We start from the raw sequence: 13,629 nt of genomic DNA, 5'->3' as shown, positions 1-13,629 counted from the left end.
AGCTAAATGGCTACACATGTTCAACTAAGGCCCAACTTCACAAGATATCTGGGATGCAGTAAAGGCTGCAATCCTGAGCTTAACATGGTTTCTTCCCTTTCTAGGACCCTTGCTCGTGGTCCTCCTGCTGCTTGTCCTGATGCTGGTATTCAGGCCTTGTTTGTTTAGCCTTTTAGTAAAGTTTCTGTCTTCCAGGCTCCAGAAGCTCCATCTGCAGGTAATACTACAATAGGAATATTGCCCTATCTCCCCTGAACCAGTTGCAGCCAGAGCCCAGTTCTACACCAGCACACCTAGCCAGAATGAAGTAGTTACAGAAGAAAGACCTCCAGTCCATGTACCTGTCTGGCCCTGGATTTGGACCTTATACGGGACCCAAATCCTGAAAGGAAAAGGGGGGAGTGAGGCGGGAAACCACTGGATGGGAACTGGGCAGAGCTAAGCCACCATTTCCCTTCAGTCGGGGCCCCAGTACAGTGCACCTGCATCATGTCGGCATCATTACAGGTGTTGTCCAGCAATCCGGATGGGCCATGCCCCTGAACACGTCCGAAGAAGAGCCCACCCCTAGCCAGTTTGCTTCCCTTATATAAAACCTTGTGCCTGTGGCTCAGGGAGCCATCTTCGCGCAGCAGGTCGCAGTGAGCTCCTTTGCTTGGCCAAGCAAATAAAGTTTATCTTCCTTTGCCTTTGCCTGACTCGTGCGTCAGTGTTACAGGGAGACCTAGAGGTCCTGTAACAAGCCTGCTCTCTTGGGGGCTCAGGAAAATGGCCCTGGGGCTGGAGGGAGAATGGAGGCACCTGCACTGCCCTGGGAGGATCTGAGAGGGGAGACGGTGGGAGAGCAGTGGACGCTGAAGTCCTGGGATTGGGGAGGAGAGAGAAGGCGTCCTGGCTCTGGGGGTGAGGGTCTGGATCCTGGCAGAGCTGAAAGCGCCTCAGGATGAATCCCTTTGGGGCAGGTTGATTTTGAGGGGCTGGAGGGACCTTCTTGGAAGGGAGGAGGTGGGGACCGGAGGGACGTCCTGACAAGGAGATTATCCTGAAGTCAGCACCCTGGAGGGTGGGGACAGCGTGTGAGCCCAGATCTGCATCTCTCTGAGGTTCAGTTTTCTTATCTGTAAAATGGGTTGTCGGGAGGGTTCGGTGAAATAAAGGGGTTTCCGGAACACAAGCCTAGCGTGGGGCCGGTGTGGGGCGCGGGGGTCGCCTCAGAGGTGCGTGTCCGGGTCCCGCAGCTGGGCGGGCTCGGGGACGGCACTGCCCCCTGGTGGCACTCTAGGCGGGGCGACGACGGGGCGGGCTGCTGGTTGTCGGCTGCCCCAGTCCATCAGTCCAGCTGCGCCAGGCGACGCGTCTGCCGGTCCGTCCGTCCGCTGAGGCTGTCCGCATCACCCGCACCGGTCCGTCGCTGGGCGGTGGACTCCGGGCCGGGGTCGCCCTGTCGACGGCATGGTAGGTACAGGGGGTGGCGCGGGAGCCAGGGTCGCGGCCGGGGAGAGGAAAGGGCTCGTGGCTCGCCCCAGGGCGCGGTCGGAGGCTATTTCACTGATGCCGCGGGGCTGGGGGCTCTGGCGCGCGACACTTCCCGGGACCGGGGTAGCCACCCCAACCCCAGACGGCGCCTGCGCTCTCTGCTCCATCCCGGGAGTCGGGGGAGCCGAGTAGTGGGAAAAGTGGGAGCGGGCGAAAATGCGCTCAGGCCCCAGATGGGGGGATTCTGTGTGAGACAGGCAGGGAGGCGGAAGAAAGCAGGCGCCCACGGTCTGGGAGAGAGCCAAGGACCTGGATGAAGGACCCTGGAAGGGGAACCCTGGGTGAGCAGGCACCGGGGCAATGGGAAGTGGAGCTGAACCAGTAGGGAGAGGGCCCAGGAATCGAGCCTAAGGTGAGGGGTGGGGGGCACTGGACCCACTCACAGGCCTGAGCAGACTCAGGCGGGCATCTGGCCTTTCGTGCCAGGACACATGCCCAGCAGAATTCTGCTTCAGCTCCTGCCCATCTGCCCCTGGACTCTGTCCTTTCCTTTCCATCTGAGAAATAAGGATCACGCTAAACTAGATTGAACAAGCACTTAAAATATGCCAGCCACGCTCCTGAGAGCTTTATGTGTCTCTCATGGAATCTTCACAGGCTCTGTCGATGTCCCATTTTGCAGGTGAGAAGACTGAGCCACAGTGAGGGGAAGTCACTGCTGGAGTGACAAAGCCAGGATTTGAACCAGGCCTGTCTGTTTTAACTCCATGGCTTGGATTCTTAATCATTATACCCAGGGACTGGACAAAGAGATGGGGAGCCCTATGGAGAAGCGGGAACCCCAGAACTGGCAGTATTAAGAGTGTCAAATATTTAGACTTTGAACAGTTCAGATGATGGACTACAAGAACCAACATTTGGATCAGGCATTACAGTTCATAGTCTTTTCATTCTCTCACTTGGTCCCCACGGTGATTCAGGTCCTACATTGAGGCAGGCCTTGTGTTAGTCCTTTTATGGACTAAACTCCCTGATCTTCATAAGAAGGAAACAGCCTCAGAGAGTTACCACACCCAATGTCATAACCAGGAGTTGAAAGAGGCTGGATTTGAATCTATGCAGTTGCTTCTGGGCCCCCTGCTCTTAAAAACGATGCAATACTGCATATTGTGGCCATTTTACGGATGCCCAAACTGAGGCTCTGAGTGCAAACTGAGGTTCCAAGGGCTTCTACTTAACTCTATGACTTGAAAGTGGAAAAGACATAGGAGATACTGCAGATGGCAAAGCCTCTGCTTGAGAGGGTCCATCCTTTATTCAAAGGTTTCAATAAATCATGAAACTTAAAATTGAAATACAGTATTTTATCATTTTTAAGATGTACCTTTTAAAGTTGTTGCTGTTGTTAGGTGCGGTCGAGTCGGTTCCAACTCATGGTGACCCCATGTACAACAGAGCAAAACACTGCCCCATCCTGCGCCATCCTCACAATCCTTGATGTGCTCGAGCCCATTGTTGCAGCCACTGTGTCAGTCCATCTCTTGAGGGTCTTCCTCTTTCTCACTGACCCTCTACTTTACCAAGCATGCTGTTCATCTCTAGGGACTGGTCCCTCCTAATAACATGTCCAAAGTACGTGAGATGAAGTCTCGCCATCCTTGCTTCAGAAGAGCATTCTGGCTGTACTGCTTCCGAGACAGATCTGTTTGCTCTTCCGGCAATCCATGGTATATTCAGTATTCTTCAGCAACATGATTCAAAGGGATCAACTCTTCTTCGGTCTTCCTTATTCGATGCCCAGCTTTCACATGTAAACAAGGCGACTGGGTCAGGCACACCTTAGTCCTTAAAGTGACATCTTTGCCTTTTAACACTTTCAAGTTTTGCAGCAGATTCACCCAATGCAATATGTGTTTGACTTCTTTTTTTTTTTTTCTTTTAAATTTTATTGTGTTTCAGGTGAAAGTTTACAGCACAAATCAATTTCCTATTCAAAAATTTACACACAAATTGTTTTGTGACATTGGTTGCAACCCCCTCATTGTGTCAGCAGTCTCCCCCTTTCCTTTTCCACCCCAGGTTCCAGGTGTCCATTCATCCACATGATTCTTTGCATAAGGGCTCTCTCCCCATTGGATTTGAAGTTCACTGATAGCAGGGACCTGGGACTCCTCGCCATTTTATCCTCAACAGCAAGGGCAGTGACTGGAATATGGGAGCTACTTAATAAATACCTGTTAAGTTAATGAACCTTTTCCTATAATCACAATCCAGACAGTACATTTGCGGTCAGTTAAGGTAAGGATTTTTCAGCTTCAAAGGTATTTTAAAAGTACAGCAGTATAACATGCATATCTATTTAGTCAAAGGTAAACTACTTGTTTTCATTTGAATTTTTTCTCATCACCTTTTTTTAATTTTTATTAAGCTTCAAGTGAACATTTACCATTCCAATCAGTCCGTCACATGTAGGTTTACATACGTCTTACTCCCTTCTCCCACTTGCTCTCCCCCTATTGAGTCAGCCCTTTCAGTCTCTCGTTTCGTGCCAATTTTGCCATCTTCCCTCTCTCTCTATCTTCCCATCCCCCCTCCAGTCAAGAGTTGTCAACACACTCTCCAGTGTCCACCTGATTTAATTAGCTCACTCTTCATCAGCATCTCTCTCCCCCCCACTGACCAGTCCTTTTCATGCCTGATGAGTTGTCTTCGGGGATGGTTCCTGTCCTGTGCCATCAGAAGGTCTGGGGAGCATTGTCTCTGGGATTCCTCTAGTCGCAATCATACCATTAGGTGTGGTCTTTTAGTGAGAATTTGGGGTCTGTATCCCATTGGTCTCCTGCTCCCTCAGGAGTTGTCTGTTGTGCTCCCTGACAGGACAGACATCGATTGTGGCCGGGCACCAACTAGTTCTTCTGGTCTCAGGATAATGTAGGTCTCTGGTTCATGTGGCCCTTTCTGTCTCTTGGGTTCTTAGTTGTCGTGTGACCTTGGTGTTCTTCCTTTGCCTTTGTTCCAGGTGGGTTGAGACCAATTAATGTATTTTAGATTGCCGCTTGTTGGCATTTAGGACCCCAGGCGCCACAGTTCAAAGTGGGATGCAGAGTGTTTTCATAATAGAATTGTTTTGCCTGTTGACTTAGAAGTCCCCTCAAACTAAGTTCCCCAGACCCCAACCCCTGCTTCGCTGACCTTTGAAGCTTTCATTTTATCCCGGAAACCTCTTTACTTTTAATCCAGTCCAATTAGGCTGACCTTCCTTGTTTTGAGTGTTGTCTTTCCCTTCACCCAAAGTAGTTCTTATCTACAGATTGATCAGTAAAAAGCCCTCTTCCTCCCTCCCTCCCCCCACCTTTGTAACCACATAAGTATGTGTTCTTCTCCGTTTTTCTATTTCTCAAGATCTTATGATAGTGGTCTTATACAATATTTGTCCTTTTGCAACTGACTCATTTCGCTCAGCATAATGCCTTCCAGATTCCTCCATGTTATGAAATGTTTCAGAGATTCGTCACTGTTCTTTATCGATGTGTAGTATTCCATTGTGTGAATATACCACAATTTATTTACCCATTCATCCGTTGACGGACATCTTGGTTGCTTCCAGCTTTTTGCTATTGTAAACAGAGCTGCAATAAACATGGGTGTGCATATATCTGTTTGTGTGAAGGCTCTTGTATCTTTAGGGTATATTCCGAGGAGTGGGATTTCTGGGTTGTATGGTAGTTCTATTTCTAACTGTTTAAGATAATGCCAGATGGATTTCCAAAGTGGTTGTACCATTTTACAATCCCACCAGCAGTGTATGAGAGTTCCGATCTCTCCGCAGCCTCTCCAACATTTATTATTTTGTGTTTTTTGAATTAATGCCAGTCTAGTTGGTGTGAGATGGAATCTCATCGTAGTTTTAATTTGCATTTCTCTAATGGCTAATGATCGAGAGCATTTTCTCATGTATCTGTTAGCTGCCTGAATATCTTCCTTAGTGAAATGTGTGTTCATATCCTTTGCCCACTTCTTGATTGGGTTGTTTGTCTTTTTGTGGTTGAGTTTTGACAGAATCATGTAGATTTTAGAGATCAGGCGCTGGTGTGTTTGACTTCTTGACTGCTGCTTCCATGGGCGTTGACTGTGGATCCAAGTAAAATGAAAGCCTTAACAACTTCAGTATTTTCTCTCTGTATCATGATGTTGCTTATTGGTCCAGTTGTGAGGATTTTTGTTTTCTTTATGTTGAGGTGTAATCCATGCTGAAGGCTGTGGTCTTTGATCTTCATTAGTAAGTGCTTCAGGTCCTCTTCACTTTCAGCAAGCAAGGTTGTATCATCTGTATAATGCAGCTTGCTAATGAGCCTTCCTCCAATCCTGATGCCCTGTTCTACTTCATATAGTCCAGCTTCTCAGATTATTTGCTCAGCATACAGATTGAATAAGTATAGTGGAAGGATAAAACCCTGACACACGCCTTTCCTGACTTTAAACCAGGCAATATCCCCCTGTTCTGTTCGAAAGACTGCCTCTTGGTCTATGTACAGGTTCCTCATGAGCACAGTTAAGTGTTCCGGAATTCTCATTCTTCACAATGTTATCCATAACTTGTTATGATCCACTCAGTCAACTGCCTTTGCATAGTCAATAAAACACAGGTAAACACCTTTCTGGTATTTCTGCTTTCAGCCAGGGTCCATCTGACATCAGCAATGATATCTCTTGTCCCACGTCCTCTTCAGAATCTGGCCTGAACTTCTGGCAGTTGCCTGTCAATGTACTGCTGCAGCCGCTTTAGAATGATCTTAAGTGAAATTTTACTTGTGTGTGATGTTAATGATATTAATGATAATTTCTGCATTCTGTTACATCACCTTTTTTGGTAACAGGCATAAATATGGATCTCTTCCTGTCTGTTGGCCAAGTAGCTGTGTTCCAAATTTCTTGACATAGACCAGAGAGCACTTCCAGCACTACATATTTGTTGAAACATCTCGATTGGTATTCCGTCAATTCCTGGAGGCTTGTTCTCCGCCAAGACTTCAGTGCAGCATGGATTTCTCCCGTCAGTACCGTCGGTTCTTAATCATACGTTACCTCCTGAAATGGTTGAACGCTGACCAGGTTTTTTTGGTACAGTAACTCTGTGTATTTCTTCCATCTTCTTTTGATTCTTCCTGTGTCAGTCAATATTTTGCCCATAGAATCTTTCACTATTGCAATGCAAGGCTTGAATTTTTTTCTTCAGTTCTTTCGGCTTGAGAAATGCCAAGTGCGTTCTTCCCTCTTGGTTTTCTAACTTCAGGCCTTTGCACGTGTCATTATGATACTTTGTCTTCTTGAGCCACCCTTTGAAATCTATTCAGCTCTCTTACCTTCATCATTTCTTCCTTTCGCTTTAGCTACTTTACACTCAAGAGAAAGTTTCAGAGTCTCTTCTGACATCTATTTTGGTCTTTTCTTTCTTTCCTGTCTTTTTAATGACCTCTTGTTTTGGTAGGTTTGTTTGCTTCATGTATGTCTTTGATGACATTCCACAACTTGTCTGGTCTTCGGTCATTAGTGTTCAAGGCATCAAATCTGTCCCTGAGATGGTCTCTGAATTCAGGTGGGATGTACTCAAGGTTGTATTTTGGCTCTCCTGGACTTGTTTTAATTTTCTTCAGCTTCAGCTTGAACTTGCATATGAGCAATTGATGGTCTGTTCTGCAGTCTGCCCCTAGCCTTATTCTGACTGATGATATTGAGCTTTTCCATCGTCTCTTCCCATAGATACAGTCAATTTGATTCCTGTGTATTCCATCCAGCGAGGTCCACGTGTAGTCACCACTTATGTTCTGTGCAGTGAAGAAGTAGTTGGCCTTGCAAAATTCTATCATGCGATCTCTGGCATTGTTTCTATCATCAAGGCCATATTTCCCAATTAAGGATTTTTTCTTCTTTGTTTCCAACATTCACATTCCAATCACCAGTAATTATCAGTGCATCTTGATTGCATGTTTGATCAATTTTAGACTGCAGAAGTTGGTAAAAATCTCCAATTTCTTCGTCTTGGGCATTAGTGGTTGGTACATAAATTTGAATAACAGTCGTATTAACTGGTTTTTCTTTGTAGGTGTGTGAGTATTATCCTGTCACTGACAGCGTTGTACTTCAGGGTAGATCTTGAAATGTTCTTTTTGACGATGAATGAGATGCCATTCCTCTTCAATTTGTCATTCCCGGCATAGTAGACTATGCAACTGTCTGATTCAAAATAACTAGTACCAGTCTGTTTCAGCTCACTAATACCTAGGATATCGATCTTTATGTGTTCTATTTCATTTTTGCTGATTTCCAATTTTCCTGGATTCATATTTTGTACACTGCACCTTCTGATTATTAACGGACATTTGCAGCTCTTCCTTCTCATTTTGAGTTGTGCCGTATCAGCAGATGAAGGTCCCAAAAGCTTCACTCCATCTATGTCCTTAAGGTCGACTCTACTTTGAGGAGGCAGCTCTTCCCCAGTCGTATTTTGAGTGCCTTCCAACCTGGGGGGCTCATCTTCCAGCACAATATCAGACAACGTTCTGTTGCTGTTCATAAGGTTTTCACTGGCTAATTGTTTTCAGAAGTAGACCGTCGGGTCCTTCTTCCTGGTCTTAGTCTGGAAGTTCAGCTGAAACCAGTCCATCACGGGGACCCTGCTGGTGTTGAATACCAGTGGCATAGCTTCCAGAATCACAGCAACATGCAACACCACAGTATGACAAACTGACAGACGCGTGGGCTATAGTGTGAGATTTGGGTCTATTTCATTCTTTTGCGTTTGGAGATCCAGTTGTCCCAGGACCGTTTATTGAAGAGGCTATCCTTTTCCCTTGAATGGACTTGACATCTTTGTTGAAAATCAGTTGACCATAGATATATGAGTTTACTTCTGGACTCTCATATTCCATTGGTCTGTATGTCTATCTTTGCCTTCAAGTCGATTCCGACTCATAGTGACCCTATATTTGGAAACCCTGGTGGCATAGTGGTTAAGCGCTACGGCTGCTAACCAAGAGATCGGCAGTTCAAATCCGCCAGGCGCTCCTTGGAAACTCTATGGGGCAGTTCTACTCTGTCCTATGGCGTCATTATGAGTCGGAATCGACTCAACGGCAGTGGGTTTATATGTCTGTCTTTATCCTAAGATGGACGTTTTTATGTTCCTGAAATTGTACTACATCATATAGCACATGGCAGTTTTTTTCTTTTTCAAAACCAAAAAGAGGAGCCCTGGTGATACAGTGGTCAAGAGCTCAGCTGCTAACCAAAAGGTCAGCAGTTCAAATCCACCAACTGCTTCTTGGAAACCCCTATGGGGCAGTTTTACTCTGTCCTATAAGGTCGCTGTGAGTTGGAAATGACCTGACAGCAGCTAGTTTTTTTTTTTTTTTTCTCTCAGCAGTACATGAAATAACGGCTACCTTAGCATCAATGGCCCCTTTGGTTTGATAAATTATGGCAGAGCCAAGATCCACCAAGTGACTTTTTTTTTTTGGGCGTTTCTCCCCTCTGTTCCACAGGCCCCTTTCTGCATCAATTGCTCCACCCTCCCTGAAGACTTGCCCCCAGAGAGTACAAGGAGCCCTGTCCCCTGCAATGGCAGTAGTGCCTGGGGGCCTTTTGAACCCGAGGACCTGAACCTGACTGACGAGGCGCTGAGACTCAAATACCTGGGACCCCAGTGGACAGACCTGTTTGTGCCCATCTGTGCCATGTACCTGCTGATTTTCATGGTGGGCACCGTGGGCAACGGGCTGACCTGCATGGTCATCCTATACCACAAGACCATGCGCACGCCCACCAACTACTACCTCCTCAGCCTGGCAGTGTCGGACCTGCTGGTGCTGCTGGTGGGCATGCCCCTGGAACTCTACGAGATGTGGCGAAACTACCCCTTCCTGCTGGGCGCCAGCGGCTGCTACTTCCGCACACTGCTCTTTGAGACAGTCTGCCTGGCCTCGGTGCTCAATGTCACTGCCCTGAGTGTGGAGCGCTACGTGGCCGTGGTGCACCCACTCCAGGCCAGGTCCATGCTGACGCCGACTCACGTGTGCCGTGTGCTTGGGGCTGTCTGGGGCCTCTCCGTGCTCTGCTCTCTGCCCAACACCAGCCTGCATGGCATCCAGCAGCTGGACGTGCCCTGCCGGGGCCTGGTGCCCGATTCTGCCATCTGCACCCTGGTCCGCCCACAGGCCCTCTACAAGCTGGTGGTGCAGACGACCACGCTGTTCTTCTTCTGCTTGCCCATGGCCACCATCAGCGTGCTCTACCTGCTCATTGGGCTGCAGCTGAGGCGCGAGGGGCTGCTGCTCAGGTGGGAGGCCAAGGGCAGGGGCGCCGCCGAGGCCAGGGCCAGCGACACCTGCAGGCTGCAGCAGAGGCTGCAGGACAGGGGCCGGAGGCAGGTGACCAAGATGCTGTGTAAGTGTTGCTGCCAGGAAAAGTGGCCTGAGCCAGGCAGGGGATAGGAGGCTGGGGATTCAGGGCCTGCAGGGAACACTGGTGTGTGTCGGGTTTATGGAGCTGGAGCATGTGGTTTGGGGTAAGTCTCCCCACCCACCGTGTGTGGGTGTGCGCACACTTGTGTACACCTTTAGATGACCCTGCTGGAAACTTAACACCAAAGATAAATGTTATTGGCTCGTGGCAGGATCGGCTACATAATTTGCAGGGCCCAGTGCAAACTTTCAATTCTGGGTCCTTGCTCAAAATTTATTAAGAGTGTCAAGACGGCAACAGTAGAGATTGATGCCAACCAGGGGGCCCTTTGAAGTTTGGGGCCCTGTGTGATCACAGTCCACACCCGTGAAGCTGGCCCTGGCTCATGCGTCAAACCACAGAAAGGTGCGTGGTGTGGGCTGTGTGTGTGGTTTGGTGTGTATGGTATATGTGTGTGCATGTGGTGTGCGTGAGGGCCTGTGGATGACAGAGTAGGGCCCTGGGCCTTCCAGGTCTCTCATCTTTGCTCCTAAATATGTCTCAGGCCCAGGTCCCTGCTCTATCATCCACAGGCCCTCACACACACACCACACCACACACTCCACACATACATGCCACCACCTACCTTTCTGTGGTTTGCAGGACAAGCTGACACTAAGCAGCCCAGGGGCATGACCACAGGGCACAGTCCGCTTTCCTAAGGAACTTCTCTTAGCTGCTATTGAAAAGTCCCAGGGAAGGGTTCCGATTGGTAGGGTTTAGGTCATGGCCCACCCCCTGGACCAGAGTGGCAAGGTGCTGAGGAGAGCACCCCCAGTGGAACCACATGATGGGAAGGAGCATGCTGACCCCAGAAGAAGGGAGGGGTGCTGGAGAGACCAGATAATGAGATTTCCTTCAGATGGTATCTGTGGCTTTCTGGAGAAGTGGAATGTATACAGGAGTGATGATTTGTTTGCAGGAGGCTGGTCAGGAGGCCTGTTTGTGAGGGTTAGAGCACTCCTTGGGTGGCATAAATGGTTTGTGCTCAACTACTAACCTAAAGGTTGGTGGTTCCAATGCACCCAACAGCACTGCAGAAGGAAGGCCTGGTGATCTGCTTCTGTAAAGATTATACTCAGGAAAACCTATGGAGCAGTTCTACTCTATAACACATGGGGTCGCCATAAGTCGGAATTAACTCCACAGAAACAGGTTTGATTTTTTGGTTTGGTGTCAGAGCCCAGGAGAATCAGGACAGAAGCCCAAGTGTCGATTGGTACAGCCCAAGGCCCACCCAGCTGGGCTGAGGCTCTACGGACCTTACTGTGGCCTCTACCTGGTTCTTTTAAAAAATAATGGCCCCTGGGAAGCAAGACAAGCTGATATTAAGCAGATCATTGGTTCCCTGGCCACCCCACTACACCCCAGCACAGCCCCACTTCAGCAGGCCCTGAATCAGGTAGGTGGGGTGAGTCAGGGGAGGAGAGGGCTGGGGAGACCCATGGTCAGACCCACAGGATTATGGCCGGCTAACTGGCGACAGATAGAGAGGCCACCCTTCATGCCCCTCAGGCAAGACTGACTGCAGAGCTCTGTGCCGGCCTCCCAGCTTGGCATGAGGGTGAGGCTGAGGCAGTCTTGGCCTGCACTAAAGACCAACTGCCTCTCTACTCCAACACCACCACCCCTCCCCCAGAAAACACAGCAAAGTCTGCCGCTGGCACTACCTGGGACAGGCTGTCACCTCCAGGGAGGCGGTGGGGTGTTTCCTTAAGGCTGCCTTGCTTACTGGCCTGGGACTCACTGGCTTTCTTCCCTCCCTCCTCCTCTCTCTCCTGTTGATTTCTTTCTGAGAGCCTACTGTGCACCAGGCTGTATGCTGGAGACTTTATAAGCAATATCCTATTTGAAGCACAGGATTATGAGGAAAATCATGCTAGGGTATGATAGGGAAGACACTCCATGGGAAAGACAGTTGGAAACATAAGAAATTAAAATTAAGGCAGAGGTCCAAGGAAGGGCATGGTTGGTTATGACCAGGGCTCAGGAGAGTGGCAGCTGGGATGGCCTGTCCTGCCTTTTGCAAGGGGTGGATGGGGTGGGAGTATCCTCTCAAGTGAAGGGGGAGTTAGTGCTGGGCCCTCGGGCTGGAAAGACTTCCAGGGCCAAGGCAGGCATAGTGTGATAGTGTGGTGTGTGTGTGTGTTGTGTGGTATGGTGTGTGTGGTGTAATGTGCTATGTGGTATGTGTGTTTCTGTGGTGTGTATGGAGTGTGTGGTGTGTTTCTGTGGCGAGTGTGTGGTGTGATGTAGTATGGTGTGTTTGTGTAGTGTATGTGTGTGTGGTGTGATGTGGTATGGTGTTTGTGTGGCGTGTGCGGTGTGTGTGTGAAGTGTGTGGTGTGTGTATGTTCATGTGGTATGTGGAGTGTGTGGTGTGTTTGTGTGTGGTGTGTGTGTGGAGGGTGTTGTGTGATTATGTGGTGTGTGTGCGGTATGGTGTGTGTTTGGAGTGTGTGGTGTTTGTGTGGAGTGTGTGGTGTGTTTGTGTGGTGTGGGCATGTGTGTCTCACTTGCTCTGGCTCCACAATCTCACCGCCTACTGCTCTGAGCACGTGCCCCATTGTCCTCCTTCTCTCTTTTATGCCTCAGCCAGCACAGCCTCCACATGGGCACCCAGAGTTGGCCTCAGCCCCACGGTCTGCACATCCCATTAGTGGCTCAGCTTCCACAGCTAAGAGTCACCTAATTCCAAATCCCATGATAAGAGAATCACTGGGTCAGCTTGGCTCAGGTGTCTGCCCCGTCCAATGAGCTGTGGTCAGGAGCTGGGCATGGCACCCACTGCCCAGTCAGTGAGAGTGGTGTGGCCAGGGCAGGCAAACTTCCAGATGCGGTGGGCGATGGCAGTCTGTAGGATAGGAGAGCAGGTGAAAATGGGGCAGGCCAGACTGCAGTGGGGAAGGCAGTGAGGGGCTCCAGCGCACTCAGGTCTCCCTCTCTGCCCACAGTTGTGCTGGTTGTGGTGTTTGGGATCTGCTGGGCCCCGTTCCATGCCGACCGCCTCATGTGGAGCTTCGTGTCGCACTGGACAGACAGCCTGCATCTGGCCTACCAGTACTTGCACGTCATCTCCGGTGTCTTCTTCTACCTCAGCTCAGCCGTCAACCCCGTGCTTTACAGCCTCATGTCCAGCCGCTTCCGAGAGACCTTCCAGGAAGCCCTGTGCTTTGGGGCCCGGCGTTACCACCACAGACCCTCCCACAGCTCCTACAGCTTCAGCAGGGTGACCACGGGCAGCACCCTGTGTGACATGGGCTCCCTGGGCAGCAGGGCCCTCCCTCTGGCTGAGGAGGGTGCCCCAGAGGGGCCGCAGGAGACTGACCTCCCCTGAGGGAGCCTCAGAGCAGCTTTACCGGGAGGTGAGAGGGCCACATGCAGTTTAAGTGGCCTCTACTTGCCTTCTTTTGCAGAGACGTCTTCATGACTTGCTCCCTTGTATCTTGTTCCCACTGCAGCCTAGAAGCTCTGACCAACACCTCCGTGACTCCTGCCCCAACCCATGTGTCTGAGATTGAGGGCAACCCTGAGAGAAAGAGGAGTGATCTCTCTGATTGCTGAGGACCGCTTTTCAGCCAGGCGCCTACTGTCTGCTTTTTACCCCTCAGAAGGGACATAAAGGTGCAGCCTGCCCTCCAAACCCCAGTCTGC

General features: G+C 49.7%; 1 protein-coding gene across 1 annotated transcript; it reads left to right on the top strand.

Moving 5' to 3' along the window:
• The first annotated feature begins 1,404 nt into the window (after window positions 1–1,404).
• NMUR1 (neuromedin U receptor 1) lies at window positions 1,405–13,629 on the top strand. The gene is made up of 4 exons (XM_049889014.1): window positions 1,405–1,455; window positions 9,018–9,918; window positions 12,930–13,340; window positions 13,437–13,629. The coding sequence occupies exons 1-3, from the start codon at window positions 1,453–1,455 to the stop codon at window positions 13,310–13,312; spliced, it is 1,287 nt and encodes a 428-aa protein (XP_049744971.1). The 5' UTR covers window positions 1,405–1,452; the 3' UTR covers window positions 13,313–13,340; window positions 13,437–13,629.

The sequence above is a fragment of the Elephas maximus genome, chromosome 6 (assembly GCF_024166365.1).
Source record: "Elephas maximus indicus isolate mEleMax1 chromosome 6, mEleMax1 primary haplotype, whole genome shotgun sequence".
NCBI classification, from domain to species: domain Eukaryota; kingdom Metazoa; phylum Chordata; class Mammalia; order Proboscidea; family Elephantidae; genus Elephas; species Elephas maximus.
The sequence above is the reverse complement of the archived record's forward strand: the minus strand, read 5'-3'. Positions and strand labels throughout refer to the sequence as shown.

What these genes read in the sequence shown, in the direction of transcription:
- NMUR1 (XM_049889014.1), top strand. An exon ending in GCAGGTGACCAAGATGCTGT is followed by an intron (nt 9,919 to 12,929) that starts GTAAGTGTTGCT and finishes CTCTGCCCACAG; the next exon opens with TTGTGCTGGTTGTGGTGTTT.